The sequence below is a fragment of the Lissotriton vulgaris genome, chromosome 12, assembly GCF_964263255.1.
Source record: "Lissotriton vulgaris chromosome 12, aLisVul1.2, whole genome shotgun sequence".
In the NCBI taxonomy this organism is placed as follows: Eukaryota; Metazoa; Chordata; class Amphibia; order Caudata; family Salamandridae; genus Lissotriton; species Lissotriton vulgaris.
Window position 1 is genome coordinate 597,945,963 of NC_141700.1, and position 19,948 is coordinate 597,965,910.

Sequence of the window (19,948 nt, forward strand, 5' to 3'; positions counted from 1 at the left end):
TGAAACGTAAATAAATGTAACATTTTTCACAGTGAATGAATTATCTAAAAAAGCAAACCATCTGTGTTACACCAGCAAAAGAAGACCGCTTTTAGCATCTGGTCCATAAGCCATTCCTGCAATCATAGTTAAAGTTTGTTTTACTGTCTTCCCTTTTCAATTTTCAATTTAGACTTCCTTTTGATGATGGCAGTATGTTCATCTTTTAATCACATACATATGTGAAGCGTTGGTAGCATTTGATTATTTACCCAACTCCTCACCTCTGGCTCTAACTCAGAATTATTAAGGGTGGTTTTCAGTCCAAAACACTTCTTTCCCTCAGACTGATAGCTAGGCCGGATTGTGAATGTAAACTGTCAAATGATTTGATACCACTGGCATTAGTAACTTGTTTAAGTGTAACAAGACCTATTCCTTTCCTTATGGGCCTGTTGAGCAGCTTATCGTTTAATGTAAGTATTTTAATTGACTTAATTGAGATTCTGAAATTACTTGAGGCAAGATGACTATGCATCTTAACATTCTGCTCGATGTTCTTGAACGTAAATCTTTTGAGTCATTGTCTTCTTGAAACATCAGGGTCTCTCCAGTGGGCAATGAATTCCCTCCAGTAGGGGCAACCAACTTCTCTTAATTCAGAACCCATTCCATTGTTTCTGTATTATTTTATAATCTGCACTTAGCCAGTTCTTTTGGGTATGTTAAGGTGAACATACCATAATATGTATTAACTATTGTGACTTTTCTTCCAGTTGTAGCTTTATCTCTCCCTCTACCTCAGCCAGCAGAGGTGTGGGTATTTAGCCTGCTCCCAGAAATGTAGTAATGAGGGCATTTAATTTTCTATAAAGATCCAAATGGAGCAGCATTATTGGAATCATAAGTGGATGTACATATTTTGGAAACAGAAGTGTATTTATAACCCAGTAATATAAATATGATCGTTTTAAATTGACTTCACCAGATCAAATGTAATAGTAAACACCCTACCATTACATTAAAAACTTTATAAATATCGTATCCACACCTCAGTTCACTCTTTCATGTTAGTTCTTAATTAGCAATGGTTTTATATAAGAAAAATCTTAAACTTATCAGTAATTAATATACTATTTGTTAAAGATGATTGCAGCTTAATCACCTTCAAGATAGGAGTAAAAAAGAAGTTGGGATCACTCATAAATACGAATGCCCTTGGGAGTCATAAACATTGTATGAGATGGAGAAAGTTATCATACATATTGTTTCATTTAAGCGAGTGCTACAAGAAGGTCTCTGCTTCAAATGCAAATGCAGCTATTTCCTTTCTTCTATATTCGTTTGTTTTAATAGGTAATATAACAAGCACATATTTGATGAACCATTATTGCTCAAACTGAAACTTATCTGGTTTACCTGAACTCTGAATTGATGTTATCAAGCCTCGTAAGTACTCTACAATCAATTCTGATTAACAACAGGTTGATAATTCGAGGTAACTGTGAAATGTTTGTCTAATTTGTGTAGTAGAAGACCAACATACAAGAAATACGAGAAAGGTTTTGGTAACTTTCAAAAGGCTATTGTTGTGCTAACTTTGGTGTCATTAAATCAATTAGTGTGTTGAAAACTTCTATAGATAAGTAATCGGGCCCAGAAGATGTTCCTAATTTTAATTATGCTATGGCATCCTAATTTAACTTTTGGTGACTAGTATCCCAAGGAACCCGCCAGACATCAGTGCATTTTAAAGTGGAATATCCTGAAAACAATGTAAGCTACTTTGTTGAACGGTAATTACTGAGGAATATAGATGCACATAAAAAAATGAAAACGTATTATGATCAGAAGATAAAATTTCACCTACCCTTTTCTAGTCTCCAAACATGTAGCTCAAGGTCTTATAATGAAATCACCTGCCACATTGGTGCAACATTTGATGGAGTCAAACATTAGTTTATTAGGATTATCTAGAATACAATAAGGTTCTCAAAGTTTACAACCAGTGTATCCTGTTGGTCCAGACTCCACCCAAAGGTCTGGAAGGCAGTTTACCTTTGCAGACTAAATAAAGGCATACACCTCCCACTTTGCAGCTTCCTGCAAGCATGAAAGTGTTCAGAACCCTAGGCTCCTCAGTCCTTAGATTTCCCACAGTGGAGACTTGCAACTTTATTGTGGTTTGAACAGCAAAGGGGAATGTTATTAATTTCATGTTGAGCTAGTTCTTGAGCCCCTTTGTGAATTTCTGTCTCTAAAATAGGTCTATTAAGTATAAAGCCAGTGTCTTTTTGAAGTTTAATTGTTATCAAAGATTTGTAGATTTATTTTTGGTACACTGCTATTGGACTTATTCTTGTTGATGGGCCATGCTTGCAATCCATTAAATCTAAGAACCTTGACCTGCTAACATTGTCAATAATTTGAATACTCTTACCAGTCGTATTAATGTACTTTTCACGTGGCAGTTTTTAGCAGACCGCTACAGTGGATTGCTTGTGACAGAAGTAACTTTCAGTGGGGTTTTACCTTCTGCAGCAAAAGAAGAGGATGTCTAACTTGATGACAACAATGTTTTTTTACTATGTAAAAAGAAATAGACAATGAGTGTAAACTTTTTGCAAAACTACCTCTGAAATGTGGTACTTTATTAGACTTTAAATTTATAAATGATATATATTTTCCAGGCTAAATCATACAGTACAATAAAGAACATGGGTCCACGCTCAATTTGGCGTTGTCTCTATTGTTCTTAATTCTGATTGCAAATTAAGGATGGCTTTTTATCACCTGAGACAGATCCTTCCATGTTGTGAGTGTTTAAAAACACTTCTCTATAATACATGTTGACTTTTGACTTTTGTAAGGCACTCTTCTCTTTCCCAGACTGTTGTACTCCAATATCAGCGTTTTGCTTCATGTTCTTTACAGTAAGCCACCTAATACTACCATAGCACAACTGGTTTGGCACTTCGTTGCATACCGTGGTGGGATGAAAATAAAACCCTGTTGGTATTCGAAAATCTGCCCTTGAGGTTTTTTATAGCCAAAATGGGTGATTTAACCAATGGTGCATATTTTCAGAATCCGTGCAGCTTTTATGTAATGAAACATTCTTTTGTGTTTCTGTTTGTCTGTAAAATCACTTCTCTTTTCCGGGTTCATATTATGCAAGGAAAAAATAAAATCTAATTTCCACTTTAAAATGAAACCTGAAGGTTGAGGGGTCAAAAAGGGGATAACATTTGTCACTATGTGCATTTCAGATACTTTTAGAAAGGGCCTGAGGAGGGATGAGGATGTTCATTATTCAAAACATAAGGTTAAGTAACGTAAGGGAGGACCATATTTTCCAGCATTCAAACATGGATTTGCAGTGGGTTTTGGTTTCGTAGGTTCATGGTAGATAGTAAAGGCAAAGGTAATTTTATGTTATGAAAAAGTACATGTTTGTGGAGTTTTAAAGGGTCATTGAGATGTAACGGGCATAGCTTGGGTTCTATTTTTATTATTATACTAAGGCAAGCAACACCATACATTTGTAACGTTGTTTTTGTTTTCAAAGCTTCTCCTTTTGCACTATAAAGCCAGCACAGATGTTCAAGATAATAATGGAAACACGCCACTTCATTTAGCCTGCACATATGGCCATGAAGATGTGAGTAACTATTGTTGCCATGTAGCTGGATATTATTAAAATGTCTTCATGTAGTTAAGCATTTTTATTATTTTTGCATTGCAAATTTGTGTTCTGAAACTGAACTCTTGATTACATGAAAATGTGTGCTACAATGCTTACTATATGAATTTAAATCTTGTGGCACCTGCTGAGGTTGAGGGCAGTTAAAGTTACTGCCAATAATGCTGTTTACATCACTTTTAATTAATGAGCGTCAACGCAAACTGACTTTTTTCCAAATTTAAGATGGAAACTAGATGCGTTCCTTGGTGTAGTGCATGATACTTGAGGATCTAAGAGAATTAAAGATTGAGCCTTCCTTAAACATATGCCATTCACAATCCCCTGCTCTTTAAATTTCCCACCTATAAAGGCAGAACTTTCTGATAAAAAGTAATTTAATGGTTCTTTTATATACATGACCGTAACAAAAAATATGTAGAATTTAACAAATAAACTATTTGTCATTGGGATTAGCTATTACAAAAATGTTATGTTGTACAAAATCGACTTGTCCAAATGAGTGAGTTGACAAATTATGGCAGTATATTTCTTATATCAGAGAAGTGTTAGAAAAAAAACCTCTAATTATGCTAGGGCTAATATTGTAACCTCTTTTTGAATACACTAAATTCGGAATTTACCAAGCCTTTTTTTTCAAATCTCCTAATCTTTGAATGCCATTGTCTTAGCCCTACGTTTAAATCCTAATACCCATTGCACTCAGCGTACGGCTAGGTTGTATCTCAGGCCTAGTAAGTTTGTATGTCGAATACTCATCAGGTTAATCAAGTACACAGAGTCTACTCTTTTTTTCAATATTCCTTTATTCAGTATTGGTTCTTTCATAGATTCACATGCTTGAATTATCCCCGCCATCGAGGAGGGAGACTCACGGTAAAATGATAATAGTAGTAATTCATATCATCATAGGCAACAATGCATTGCACAGTCACTGCAGTAGCCCATCCATGTCCTTTTGTAAAAAGAAACAAAGTTGAAACACAGCCAATCAGACATCCGCACCCTCTAAAACACTCCACACAGAAGCCAGACCCTCAGATTTTCAACTGCACATCGTTGTAAACGGGAGTCACTCTGAGCGCTGCTCAGCTTTTTAGGGCTCGCGCCCTGCGTTGCACTGCGCAGCAGTGCTCATGCAGGGGCAAGAGCCCTTTTGTCTGAGATTTGAAAACGGACCCTGGAATCGCACACACTCATGCGTGTGCTTTTCCTTTTGGGTTGCGTGATTGGGCTTTGCCTGCGTGTTTTTTTCAAACAGAGCGGACACGGGCGCGATAATTGAAAACATATGGCTCGCAGTGGTACGCACACCACTCGCGAGCGTGTTCTTTTATTTATTTATTTATTTTTCCCCAATAGCAATCGCTTTCGCGATCACTTTCAGTGCCGCTTGCAGGGCTAAAGCCACACTATCCCTCTGTAGCCACCAGCCTTATTCCACAAGCTGTCTGCTTTATAGCAAACACTTCTAGCACACTGCACAAAGAGTTTAAAAAAACCTGAGAGAAGGCAAATAGTTCTTCTGTGAAAGTTTTAAAAAGGTACTTTGGTGCGTAAGTGAAGCTGTAATAGTCAGCGGAACAGCGGCAGATAAAACCAATTGCAAAAGGGGGGATACAAGCAGATTGCTGAGTGCTCCTGTTCCCCCAGAAGTGAAGGCGGCTAGCTTTTAAGATAATGACCCTGAAGAAGCACTCCAACAGCAGCTTTAATCTGCGCCTTTGCTGAGGATGGCATCACGGAGCTCAAACAAGCCTTGGTGCAAGCGGCAGGCGCATGGCGCGAAGGTGCGGGGCGCGCCCCCCCTTAGCCCGTCATTGTATTTTCTCCTTTGCCCTAGCCTTGCGGTTCTGATTTTTATTTACCCCATCTGATTCGAGCCACTATTTTACAGAGACGTGGGATTTGGTGGCAGAAAATGTAATCGACCAGATAAGAGGAATTTATCCTGTTTTTGAGTGCTCTTAACCTCAGATAAGCATGGTTCTTAATACGCCTCTAATCTGGAAGTTGTCACTCTCCGTTTGACTCTAATTCACCTCACATCTTCCTCACCCTCAAATACTTAGTTTGCCTCTGTTGTTTCCTGATGGTATCACCCTCGATAAAACCATCTGCCCTCCCCCTTCTTGGAGACTCTAGGTTGGAAGCCAGGGTGTGTAGATATTTTCCGGAGACTCACAGCACTTCCTGTTTTCCTGAGAACAAAGGAGATCTGTCTAGGAAATCTCCTTCTGGATAAACAAGTTTGGGCATCTGGCAGTCCCCTGAAGCTGTGGAGGAAAGGCAAATAGCAGGTTCGGAACAACTTTGAGCAGTGAATTGTCAGTGGCGGACGTTATTGATGGCTCCCGGTTTTACTATGTCTCCTGAGTAATTACTTGGAGAGCTTATTTACTCCTTTGAAAAAAAACAATTCATATTGCTTTGACTAGATCTGGAGGGAAACGTAATGATTTAGAATAGGCAGTTGGCATGTTGGGCCCTAAAGAAATCAGGGATGCAAGTTTTAATTTTTAATACGGAAATTAAATTGTCTATAGAGCGCTACTTGTAGTGTTAATTGCCTTTTGCTTCTGAAAGTATCAGGTTGCCTCGCGAACAACTGTTTTAATTGCTTAAACGTCTACACTTTTCTTATTTGGACAAGGCATGTACCAGTAAAACAAGCATTTGCAATGCAATAGGTCTCGCATTATTAAAGTTTGAGCTATTGGTGTTGAATTATTTAGCAATGCCAATAGCTCAAACTTTAATAATGCGAGATCTATTGCATTGCAAATGCTTGTTCTCTTTATCTTGGATTTCTGTAGATCTTAGTTTATGGAGATCATCATCACTGGAAACTAAAGGCAGTGATGCTCACATCTTGCTAGAGCCTGAACTCTGTGTGAGGTCCTGCAAAACATGTCTGAACTTTTGCTTGAGCTCATACTGGCTGGTCCTTATGTGGAGGAACAGTGTGCACAGACTGGAAGTCACAGAGACGTTGCTGGCACTTGTGCAGGAGGTATCTCTTTTTTTTTTTTGAATGATTGCAAAAGGAGTTGGTCCTGTCTGTCTGAAGAGGCTGAGCACCCATTTCCAGAACAGTCTACTTCAAGCTTACTTTGTGTACTGTGTCCTCTCCTTGAAAAGGGGGGACAAGCTGCACTTTAGTCTGCAGTATGAAACTAATGGTTGATACCACTAACCATCTGATGGATACCTCTACTTGCAGAGTCCTCACCTGTAGAACTATCCCAGGCACCAGACTGGATCTTGAAAACGTCAAAGCTCTAAAGTCGCCGGTAGAGGGCGCTGGACTCTGTCGAAGCCAGAAGTGACATCAGTTCACCAAGGCTATAAAGCATCTGCCCCCCAGGGCAACGACTCCATTCCGTTTTTTTTCTGCACCTTCGCTTTTGGACCTGAGCTTTGTTCTCTTGGAGTTTCCCCACAAAAAATTATTTCGAAGCGGTACCATTTCTCCCTCCTCCTCTCCCCAGGAAATCAGGGTTCAGACCCTGCAAGGTTTGTGAGAGACAGTTTGTCTTTGGTTCCTGGGTCCAGACCTTGCATCCTGTGGCTGCTTTTCATGCCTCAGCATGTACCCTGAGGCTATAAAAAAGCGGGAGACTAAGCTCTTCATGGCCAGGTCCAGGAAAGACCATCAATGCTGCAAGCGGTCCACTGCATTACTTTAGGTCTCCATCCTCCTCATCAGTGGACTAAAAATAGAAGCATAGGAGGTCGAAGAAACACTCTAAATGTAAGTCTCCCTTTTGCTGTCAGACTTCCACAGGACCTTCATCTTTGAAGCAGGAGTTAGTTGACCTGAGTCTGCCGGACCTTTGCCACCTGTGCAGCCACCGCCCGATTTTCAGAATGTGGCCCACTCTTCCTAGAGTTCCTAACCTCAGGGTTGGACCCAGTGGTGTACCTTAACACTATGTAATATATTTTTATGTAGGCTTTGGAGCTGGCAGCCCCTTACCGGCTTCCGATTTTCATGCCATTGCATCCAACACTCTTCCACACCGCTCCGATTAAACCAGCGCCAGAGCCACACTGTTCAGAACTGGCGCTCAGATACACAGCACCTCAGCAATTGCCACCACCACCACCTCCGATGCCAGCTGCAGCACCACAGATGCAGCAGCCATGGTCACCCCTCGAATCAAATTCCATAGGGATACCTAACGTCTTTCAGAGGAGGAAGGCATGAAACATTTTTGGGACGCACTCTGACCCTATTGATTTCATGTCATATGGAGGGAGTGGACATGATTCTTATGAATTTCAAGGAATGTCCTCTGCCAGTGGTATAGACATATTTCCTGAGCTAGCTATGGACTTCCCAGTTGGTCCACCAATGCCTGAAGTAGTTTAGTTCCACAAGCTGATGCTGAAGGCTGTCGAAGTTGTGGATTTTACAACTTCCCACCACAGAAACCAAGACCAGCATTCTCACAGAAGTCCTTTTGCATTCCTCTTGAACGTCCGAACCCTTTATTCGCTTTAATTAAACTATATTAGACCCCTTTTTGGCAGCATGGAGAAATCCCTTCTTCCACTCCAGCAGTCCAGCTAGGTGAGTAGGTCAATGCTATCGTCCAGCTGCAGGTGGCACAGCATTCCTTTTGGCGCATCGAGCACCAGTGAGCATTGCCATCCAGTTTACATAGATATGGGGGTCGATAACAGGCGTTATTTCAATTGCGTCTGGGGGCTGGAAATTGATGGCCTAGGGAAGGGTCAATGATCCTTGTAGAGGTCCATCTGGATCTTCTTCTGTCTGGCAACCGTAGTTGGCCCCCATATTTTCGTAAACCGGATGTCCATGTGATGACACCGGTCACAATCCATACTGCTGGACCCCAACCATTTGCCTGGATTCAGCGTTCCTGCAGCCCCTTGAAAATCACTCCTGTGCACCCCAGCTGGTTGTGCATCTTGACCTCTGGCTTCCCCAACCTATCTCTGTGATTCACTGATCCACATCCACATCCATACCCAGGTCAGCACAAACAACATTTTTACCTGGTCCTGAAGATGACCTTAATTTACTACAGGTCGAAACGCTGTTGACCTCCCAGCACAACTCTTGGCGCAAATCTCTGGTTCACAAAATTGCTAATCCTCTGTAATACATTTTTCTAAATAATCACTTGTGAACCTTAGAGTAACTTGTAAATATTGTCACTATTGCCCACCCTGCGCCACTCTTCGCTGTGTCACTTGTCTATAGCGCCATCCACTTTGTGTTTCAGGAGCACTTAGGTGTACAAGTTTTTGGGGTTACACCCACATCCAGTGTAATCAGTGCTGATACTTTTGTTTTCTATGCTTGTTCTAAGTACAAAATGCTCCTTGCATATCCTTTAAACCCTTTGAGTCTCCCTGTTTTCCCTTTTGCAACTATATGTGCATGTTTTGTTAACAGCCTGTTGAATATTACATTATAAAATCAGGCGTTGCACATTCTGTGGCCAATGGGCACCTCCATGACCATTTGGAGACATGCTTGGATCTGCACATTTAACTCCAATCAAAACTTATGAACCTTCCTTTTGATGGGGTACGACTTTTTGGTGATATGGCTGATACAGCTTTAGTGTGTTTTAAAACCAGCAAGTCCACTACACTGCAGCTCCTACTACCGCCAGCTTTTAATCTTTTAGAGGGGATTTTTTTGTTTTTTTGTTTTTGAGTTTTATATAGCGCAAACGTTACCCAAAGGTATCAGGTATTGGAGCGCTTTACACAAAGACACATTCATTTTTGTTAGGCATGGGGAGATTGAGAGATTTGTCCAGAATTACAGGATATTAAGGGTCATTGCCGGGACTCTAACACGGTTCCCAAGATTTGAGGGCGACCACCCTAGCCATTGGACCACATCCTCTCCCCCTCCTTTTGTTCAAGACATTATAAGCCTTAACTCTCACAGCACCCTAATCCTCTTGTCTGGCAATACAGAGGTAGAGCCAGGGAAAGGACAGTGTATCTGCCTTGCTACCCTTCTCCTTTTTCTTCCTCCTCCTCTTCCGCCCTGCCAGGCAAGCCGGTCTAGTTTGTTTCCCCAAGTTCACCTGGAGCCTTTTGAGGGCAGTACTCTCATTTTCTTCCGGTGTGGAAGGGTCTTACTTCGGACAGCGGGGTTCCTTCAAATCATAGAAAAGAGCTAAGCCATCCCCTTTCTTCAGGTTACATTCTCCCTATCACTTTCCCCTCCCTCTTCTCCACCCTCCTACCGCCTAGCCATACTGCAACTCTTCTGTTGAAAGGGATTGGAGTTAGTGCCAGAGCAAGAGTGGGACCAGGGATGTTACGCCTGTTACTTCCTCGTGCCCAAAACGGTCAGCAGTCTTTGTCCCATCTTGGAACTCAGGGACCTGAACTTCTTTCTAGAAAATTAAAAGTTCAAGCTGCTTAACCTAGCTCAAGTTCTACTGGTATTGGAACTTGGAGACTGGATAGTGTTACTTGATCCACATGATGTGTATTTCACCGTCCCTATCCTACCGTCACACCAGAAGTACTTGCTATTTGTAGTTGGTTGTACCCACTACCAGTTTGCAGTACTTCCCTTTGGCCTATCATCAGCACCTCAAGTCTTCACCAAGGAGATCACAGCAGCTGCAGATCATCTCAAAAGGTCAGGCATCCCAGTTGTCCCATATCTGGACGACAGCCTAATCAGAGCTAGTTCGCCAGGGCTTGTGGCATGCCATCTGCAGTCAACAGCATCTCTGCTGTACGGTTTGGGTTTTCGATCAACAAGCCCAAATCTAACCTGTTACCCTCCCAGTGTCTCCATTTCATATGGCCATTACTGTATACCACCCTTCACCATGCCTTTCTTCTACCTCAGAGGATAACTGATATCCAGGAAATGGCCCCATCATTTCACCAAGGTGAAAGAGTACCAGCCTTGAGAACCCTTCTCCTGATCACATAGGCACTTCGGCACATGAAGGCCATGCAGTGGTGCCTACACACAGTGGCTCCAGTACAGGGAAGATGTTTTGTAATATTCACCAGCAATGCAGTGGAAGTGGCTTGATGAAGGAACGTGGCGAACTTGTTATGGCCTTCCCTCCACCTCTGACTGTGACTACGGTAGTGACAGATGCTTCTACCATTATCTGGGGAGCCCATCTGGAGGATCTGAGATCAGGGGCCTCTGCTCTCCAAAAGAGCAGGTTCTTTACATCAATCTGCTGGATCTGCAGACAATCCAGCTGCCATTTAAGGCCATCCTTCCCACCATCCAAAGTCGGTCCTCCCAGATCTTGAAAGACAACACAACATCGATGTGGTACGTTAACAGACAAGGAGAAGTAGGTGTCTCACCTCCTATGCTTGAAAGCTTTGAGACTGTGGTCCTGGGCACACCATCAAGGGACCTGGCTCATCACCAATCATCTAGTGGGGTCTCAGAATGTCAGAGCAGACAACTTGCGCTATCGACTAGTGGCATCTTCTACCAGAGGTAGTCCAGGACATCTCCGCCCAGTGGGGCACTCCTCAGGTAGACTTATTCTGCAACCTTCAGTATTCATAGAGGGAAACCTTGGGGGTTTTTTTTTAGTTGAGGTGGAACTTTCAGTTCTTGATTCCTTGAGTTCTCATGAAGATTTTTGCTTTAACTAAAGCCATTTTTATAAGTATTCCTTGTAACAGGAATGCTTGCCACATCCTTTGCTTTTATGACCTGTACCAAAATTCTTTTTAGATCACCACATTCCCCATTAAACCAAGAGCTAAATTTGGGGGGGTGCTTCTTGGGTTGCTGTCCAAAGATTGTAAAGTATGACAAAATACTTTCAAAAAGACTTTGTGCAGGTCAGTAAAGGTTGCAAAGTCTACATCACTCCTAGAGTCTGCCTCTTTTTAGGGGAGAACATTTGGAGTAATGGCAGATAAGATATCCGGAAGGGCTACTACTTGGCGCTACTTTAGGTGCCGCATTTTATTTGTAGACTTGATTTCCCTTGTATAGGAAAGTAGGCAATGATTTGAGGGGTGTTTGTCACAATAGGCAGACATAGAAAGAGACAGTGGGTTGTGATCGCTCTCCGTCCTTCCTTAAAGGACTGTCATCAACTTTTGGCCATAGCCCTAAATCCACTAGAATATGGTCGATACTGCTCAAGTGGTTTTGTTTATTGATCATGTGGGACCCTTTTAAGTCTGATCTTGTTCAGCCATTGGTGGCCCTTGCCCATACTCAATAGAAAGAGCCTTAAGCTGAAGAGCAGCCTATGTCCCATATTTTTATAGGAGGAATATCCAGATGTTCATTAGTTAGCTGGACATCATCTATGTCAAGGAGCTCATAGTGGTGTTGAAATCCCCTGACAGAATAAGGTGATATTGAAGAGAACTTCATTCCCGAGAGTCCTCAAGGGTCTGCAAGGTTTTAGAAGCCATAAATACAAAAAAAGAGCAATCATAAGATTTTTATAGTTTGTGAGCAGGATGCCCTGAATATCCATGCAATCAATGTCAAGTTGTCGGAATTTACGATTAAGTGAACTTCTGACCCATGTAGTTAAACCACCCGAGGCTCGCTCACACGGAATGGGTTTTTGTGTAACATGAAAGTTAAGGGACCCTGGTTTGAATATAGGGTTCACAGACAATGTCTCTTGGCGCAAACAGATATTGTGTTCCTCGATACATTTATTCCAGTCCGGTAGGACCACCTTGGTCCTAAGGCCATTCACATTCCAAAGAGACCAGCGTAGACATTGGGGGTTTCGGTACTGAGAGGGCCGTACTTGTGCCATGATTCAGAGATGGAATAATTTCATCAGACAAGTCACCAATAGTAATGGGTAGACTTGCAAGGATATCTGAATTACATTTTATCCAGTACTTGTTAGTAAATTGGAGACTGACCGGGCCTCTGCTGGCAAAGGAAGGTTTGGGAACTGCCTTTCATTCATTCCCCCCAGTGACAAGATGACCAAGGCTATATTTTGGCTCATCTTCGACTCCACCCTTTATCATCTTCTTAAACGCTGTGGGTGGAGCCACTGAAATCAGACCCCACTACAACCTGCAACATGAGAATTAAGAAATGCATCAAATGCTTGAACCATGATTCCTCAAAGTCTCAGATGGGATTGAAAAGCCCTGCTGCTCAGAGACGTTTTAAAACCTTATTCATCCTGATGTCTTTCATTTGGTATTGGGGGGGATGAACAACATTCATCCATATCTTTACCCAAACCTGCACAGTGGAGTTAGATCAGTAGTAGTGGATGGGTTCCAATCAAAAAGTGCAAGGGCTCGTACTGTTTAATAATAATGAAAGACTGAGATGGGTAGAGAGCCTAGCCCTAATACTGTTGTAAATGAATCTAGGACCCTAGTGTAATTTTCCTGATTTATGCCCTTATATAGGTATAAATTACCAGATCCTTATATAGGCATAGAAATCATTACCATACTTGGACTAAGCCTATGCAGCCCAAATACGGCATGGCTACTTCCACTAAGTTCCAAGAAACAACAACGATTTCCTAGAAAAACCCGCCTTCAGCAGCTAGGGACTTCCCCTCGCCTGAATACTAATTTATCTAGGAAATCAAGGAGTTTTCAAAGAACTGAGTCTTTGAGTGACGTTATTAAGTCCAATCATACGTCAAACTCTGCACCTTCAAAGTATAAATATGCCTTCATTTGCCCAGACAAACACACAGTGGTTTGGAGCAGATCGACTAACTTCTTGCCTGACGCCCTGCAGCAGCAAGTGCCGAAGGAAGCCGACCCTCCAGCTGACGCACTGAGAGACGCTGTCTTTTCTCCTGCCGAGAAATCCAGCTCCAGTGTTTCCAGGCTATCCTTGCGGGTTGCTGGGAAATCGAGTTCTGAGAAAGAGATACAAGACCTCCTTCATTCTAAACCAAGGTACGGAGCTGATTAGACCCTTAGAGAATTCTTGGATAGATTCTTGGCAAAGAATACAAAACCTAAGCTGCACCTCACTTACTTCTTCCCTTGTTCTAGACGTAGGTTAGGTACACCGGGGTAGGCGTATTTTAGAAGCACCAGTTGAGTACTTTTAGTTATTATTTTATCACTGTATGTATTTTAGGTATTTTATGGCTTAGAAACCATATCATGCTTTTACAGTACTACTTTATAATACTTATTGTATTATATACCTTGTACTTTATAACCAGTATTAAGATTGTAGCAGTACATTTCTTATGCTTGAGAAAGAAGACTGTTCAATAAATACTTTTTATTGAAAAAGCCTGTCTCTCTATTTTCTCAGCACCTCTGGTGAAACGAAGCATGCACGATGAACTGAGTAAAATAGTTATCTATTGTTTCCGCGACTCTAGAGATTGATTTCTTATTCTTGGGAAACAAAGTTGTCATGTTTATGCGGTTGTCTGAAACTAATCCCTTCTTGTTTATTCGAGAACATTTCTAGTTACCTCTGAGCTAGCTGGCACTCACAATTAAGTTTAATATATACGATAGAGACCTAGTCGACCTCAGTCCTACGTCTAATATATAGTATGTTATTCCAATGCGCAGAGCCTATTGGGAATATAGGAACTACACTACAATACCTTATTAAGGAACTGCCTCTGTTCAACATTTGGGAATTCTTTGTTTTACATCCAGGCCCTCAACTCCACACTAAAATTCTTTTTTGTTGTGCTGTTCTTTGGACAGAGCAACTGATATACACTTTTACCACATATCTAATAGACATGGTTTTGTTTGATCCATGATCTTTCTCTAATATGATATATATGATAAACTTTTGTTGGTGTCTATAAGATTAAGAGTTTGAAAAAATAAGTCTGTTTTGCCATTGGATGTGGATGGCATTTCTCTTTATTTTCTTCTAGTGTGTGAAGGCATTGGTGTATTATGATGTGCACTCTTGCAGACTTGATATTGGAAATGAAAAAGGAGACACTCCTCTTCACATAGCTGCTAGATGGGGCTATCAAGGAATTATTGAAGTGCTGTTACAGAACGGAGCCCGAACAGACATAAAAAACCGAATGAAGGAGACTCCCATGCAATGTGCTTTGAATCCCAAGGTATTGTTTATTTTTACAGAAATACACATTTTGTTTCCACTTTATTTATTTGTTTAATTAGGCATGTCTTGCATAGGTCCAGGAGAGTCAGGTCTCGAACACAACTAGTAATTTAGTAGACCTAGGTGTGGCAAAAAGCCAAATAAGTTTCCTTGCAGCAGTTTAGGTAAGTAAGTGCCATAATGTATGAACTAGGAAGTAGATTAATTTTTATCAACATTTTTATGGATGTACTTAAAATCTTGTTTGGATCTGGCCCTTCTAAATCTACGCAGGTTAAATGAGAAGCTCAAGGGTATGCTGAAAATAAATATTTGCTTCTCCTTTTTTAATAAAAAAACTATTTGGAAACATATCCATTTTTGACACACATTATTTTCATTTTGTTTGTTTTGTTTAGAAGCAGTTAACAGGATGGTACTGATGCAGCATTCAAATATCATTTGAATGTTATCTATTGAATGCCAAACAAGCTATGATCAATTTTTTTGTTATTGATTAATATTAGGTGTAGGATAGCCATTTTTTAAATTTCTTTTCCATACAAGATATAACTTCCTCTTTTTCACAACTTTATTATTCTGCCCTTGGATCCAACAACCCACCTTACTAGAACTTCTAACCAGAGCAACAGTTCACTATTTATTCCCAGAGAGAATGAAGGCACTTCTCAGCTGCTGGGACGCATTCAAAACAATGGCACACTAGTAGGAAACCATCATGGTGGAGGTTTCAAAGGAATTACATTGCTCCTCAAGATGTAAGAATAATTGTCATTAATATTGGCCCAGGGACATTTGCTTTTGAGGGTGGAGATTTTAATGTGGATGAGCAAGTTGTAGCATACGGTATGAAACTTAGATTGCTCATACAGGACACGATAGGGGGGCGGTTTCCCAACGCGGCGTGCCTAATTCTAGACCTTGAAAAGGCTTTGACACCCTGTTATGGCCGTATTTATTTGAGGTCCTTCGAAGAAACAATATCGGCCCGAATCTAATAGCATATACAAGGCTCCTCTACACGCGCCTCACTACTAGGGTCAGAATGGACAAATACATCTCCCCAGGGTTCGCAGGAGAGAGAGGAACCAGGCAGGGATGCCCACTGTCCCCCCTCCTGTTCGCCTTTGCGGTGGAACCCCTAGCGATCCACCTGCGACGGGAGAGAGAAGACTGGGGAATTCCCCTAGCAGACACAATGCACTGTGTGTCCCTGTATGCGGACGATCTATTAATATATGTCCGGGACGCCACCAGAGATCTAGCAGCCATCTGGAGAACACTCAGAGACTTCGAGGAAATCTCGGGCCTTAAGGTGAACTGGGAGAAATCCACGATCTACCCGCTAAGACCCTCACCTGGCCCCATTCGAGGCCCGGATTGGTGCCCAATCTCTCCCATGGAACGCAGAGGCCCCTAGATATCTGGGAGTGCGACTGTACCACACCCCTGAGGATCTGTACGAGGGGAACCATCATGAGGCGTGTTGGACTTGGCCCTTCTGGCAGGTTCACCCCTAATCTTTTTGCTTTTAGTATGTGATCTGTGTTAGTGATTTTTGGTCTCTGCACACTTTTTCCCTGTGTCCCAGAGTAAAGTGCGTGCGTGTAGTGAGGCTGGCCTGTCCTCCCATAGGAATGCATTGGGAATGTGTGTGTCCATATTTAATTCCTGATGTGTGGGGAGTGCAGGCTCGAGTTTGGTATGTGCGAACTCGTGAGATTGAATACTGCGCAATGATGTTGTGGTGTGAATGTGTCTAGTGTGGAAGTGCCACTTCTAGACATTGGTGTGTGTGTGTGCAGTAAGGGTGCTGGAGTGTGATTGGCTGGAGCTGGCTGGTGAGCCTGGCTCCAGGAGTCTGGATGGGTCTGCCCCGGTGGTGAGTGGAGAGATTAGCATGAGTGATGTGAGGGAGGGGTGCACCTGGGTCCTGAATAGGGCTGGGCTTTCCCCACACAATGCTGGCTCCACCCCCTGTGGTGCGTCTAATGACCCTAGCCTCCCTAGTGAATGGAAAGGGTGGCTGAGGAAAACAAAGTACTCCAAAACCAGCTGCGCCTGGTTTTTCCCCCAGCCTGCACCTACAGACAAAGGATTTACTTGTATAAAAAGGGGCTGTGTCCCCATTATGTGGTTCTCTTCCAGGATCCTATCTGAGGGGGGCTGCTGCTGCTGGGCGCCAGGAGGAACGCCACTTGGACTGCCTCCCTGCATGGAGGCCCAGTGAGCTGGCTCTGGGCCCAGCCTTGCCCCCCTGCCTGCCTAAGAACTTTGCTGGAGCTGTATTGTTGCTTATAGCGCCTGGGAGCGCTGTATTTTATTTATAGCGCCTGGGAGCGCTTTATTTTGTCCTTAGCGCTTGAGAGCGCTTCCCTCGTTCTCAGCCGGTGCCCACCCGGCATTTGACCCGTTTGAACTACCGATTTTGCACCCCGAGTGAGTGCCCTCCCCGCTTTATATTTAGATTTAAAGGAGGGAGCCTACCCCTCATCAACCCCGTGTTTTCACCGCCGCTGCCCCGAGGCCGAGTTTCCCGTGTGAGGGAAGCCGCGGACATCCACCAAAGGCCGAGCCTCCCGCCGCGTCATCGGGGGAGGAGTAAAAGAAAGCAGGAAGCAGACGGGAGCCCACCCCGTGCTCCTGCATCCAAAGACAGAAGCCAGAGTTGCCGCCGTTCCCCCCCACCCCGGGGCTCCCAAGAGAGAGGGAGAGCCCCGGAGCAGAGCGAGGAGGTCGTGACATCGGAGGGCCCCGAGGAGCGGGAGCTCTCCGCCAGCCGCCACGAGACCCGGTGAGTGGCCGAGAAGGAGAGGGGGGTCGTCGGGGCACATTGCAGGTGCCCGCCCCTCACCTCCAGTGCGAGTGCCTTTGTGTTGAGAGGCCAGTGGGGCCTCACTTGATGCAGAGTCCCCCAAGAGGGACTCCCCCGACCGGCCGAATTGTGGAAGCGCCCCCAAGGGCTCAGGGGGCATTTGTGCATTTCTGAGTCCCCAGAGGGGGGGCTCCAACGTTCGGGGCAATTTGTGTATTTAGAGCCCGAGAGGTTCAGACCGGCCCATTTTTTTGTCGAGCCCCAAGAGGCTCTGGGGTGCCACATTGTTCTAGAGTCCCCCGAGAGGGACTCAGTTGTCCAGGGGCATTCTCCTTTAGTGGTAGAGCGGTCCCGGTTGACAGCGGGCCACTCCCACCTTGCCCCACATTTTTATTGAGAGCCACGAGGCTCCTAGACATACCGTGCTCGAGCCCAGAGAGGCTCAGTGGGCCATTCTGTTTATTTAGAGCCACGAGGCTCTTGGGGGACACTAGTGCTTTGGCCAGAGCTTGCGAGGCTCCACTATGTTTGGCCCCATCGTTGTTCTTGAGCCCACGAGGCTCAAACGCATGTGTTCACATTGCCTTTCAGCTGCCCAGCACTTAGTGGGCAGCTGCCACGTTTAGGTTTGTTCTTGGCTGCCTGTGCAGCCTGCCCTGACATTTTGGACTAAGGGCATTTGAGCCCTTGAGAGGCCAGTTGGCCTGAGGGACAGTACTAGTGTTGTGCCTATGTGCACCTACCGCAATTTGTGATTTACTCGCCTTATGTGATTTCTGCGCAATTGTTCTACCTACACCTCTGAATGTTTTTATGCATCATGTGTTTTGCTTCTTTCCCTTTGCTATGTGTTTTATGCCTAGGTGGTTGTTTTTCCTTCCATAGGTCCTGCTAAGTAAGGTCCTGGTTCCCTGCGTAATATTGTCATAAGGTGGTTAGGGTTGCGTAGGAGGTACTTACCCTTTACCAGTAATTACTGGTTGGGTGCTACATGTACTATTTTGGTGCTACAGTCATTACATGCACTATGTGCTAAGTATTATTATTTCTACAAAGTTCTAATTACAACAAGTGCATGTGGCCCTGTCCTGTACATAATCCCCTGTAAATTCTGCCCGTGCCTGTTGGCACATTGTAAAGTGTCTGTTTTTATCTAATGTGTTTTACTATAATACAAAGGCTATTTTTTATATAACCTTGTGTGGAGTTTCCTTTGTGGCGGGCCTTGGGTGTTGTTGCTGGGTGCGCGCGCAAACGCTTTACACATCTTCTCCGAGATTAGCCTTGCTGCTCGCGTCACGTTACCTAGAGGGTGAGCAGGGGTTATCTTGGTGTGTAACTCCCTTGCCCTGACTTGGGAATGGTGATCTCTGACTGACTTTGGCGCGAGCCCTGGCCAGCCAGGGATCCAATTTCAAACAAGGAGCTAGCAGGACTTAGGTCGGCAGTAGGATTTTGGAAAACGTTACCACTAGCCCCCATAGGCCGAGTGGCACTGGCAAAAATGATAATGGTCCCCGAGTATTGTACTATTTCACTAACTTCCCAGGTGTTCCACCGAGAACATTCTTTAAAGAGCTAGACCGTCTCCTTACTGAGCTTATATGGGGAGGAGGGCGGCGACGGGTCGCGTTGTCAACACTATACCTACCTACGACTGAGGGGGCTTGGGAGCGCCGGCATTTGAAGCATACTTCTTAGCGGCACAACTCCAATGGTTATCGTATTGGATGGCGGAGCGCCATGTAGGGGAGACTATTACCACGGAAGGCCCCATGCCACAACCGGCACTCCACAGGCTGCTAATGCCAGGTACTAAACCTGTACGCACACGGCCACTACAGGTGTTCATAGCCCGCACCTGTATGATGAGAATACATCGCATCTCTAGAACTCGCCACCGTACTCGCCCCTACTGCCGTTGGTCTGCTTTTCAAAAGGGGACGCATACTACACTACGGCTGCCCTCCAGGTATGGACGGATCTGGCTGTCACGGAGGTGGAATCATTATTCGAAGAGGGGCAGTTGAAGACATATGACAAGATGATGGAGCAGTACGATCTCCCTCCCGGGCAATTTCTAATACACAGACCAATTCTAGATAGCAGCAGTAGGTACTGGAACCCTAACACAGGGGAACCTCCAACGCACCCAGTGATCCACGCGATATTACACATGGGAGTGGGACGTCATTTGGTCACTTGGATTTACAAAGCTGTGCGTGAGCTGATCCTCCCATCTCTTCAGCCCTTACGTCAAATGGAAACGGACATGGGGAGGGTAGTCCATGATAAAGAATGGAACACAGCTCTGGAATACCCCAAAAAAGTTTCCAGAAATGTGCGATTCCGGAACATACAGTTCAATATTCTCCACAGAGCCTAC

At 43.8% G+C, this 19,948-nt stretch overlaps 1 protein-coding gene across 3 annotated transcripts in view; it reads left to right on the top strand.

Annotated features, from left to right (window-relative positions):
- Positions 1–19,948, top strand: part of ANKRD27 (ankyrin repeat domain 27) — a 719,886-nt gene that overhangs the window by 388,595 nt on the left and 311,343 nt on the right. For all 3 annotated transcript variants that reach the window (XM_086945455.1, XM_086945456.1, XM_086945457.1), the window contains 2 exons: positions 3,548–3,640; positions 14,548–14,745. In XM_086945455.1, coding sequence (XP_086801581.1) covers positions 3,548–3,640; positions 14,548–14,745 — 291 coding nt within the window. The remainder of the gene's footprint in view (positions 1–3,547; positions 3,641–14,547; positions 14,746–19,948) is intronic.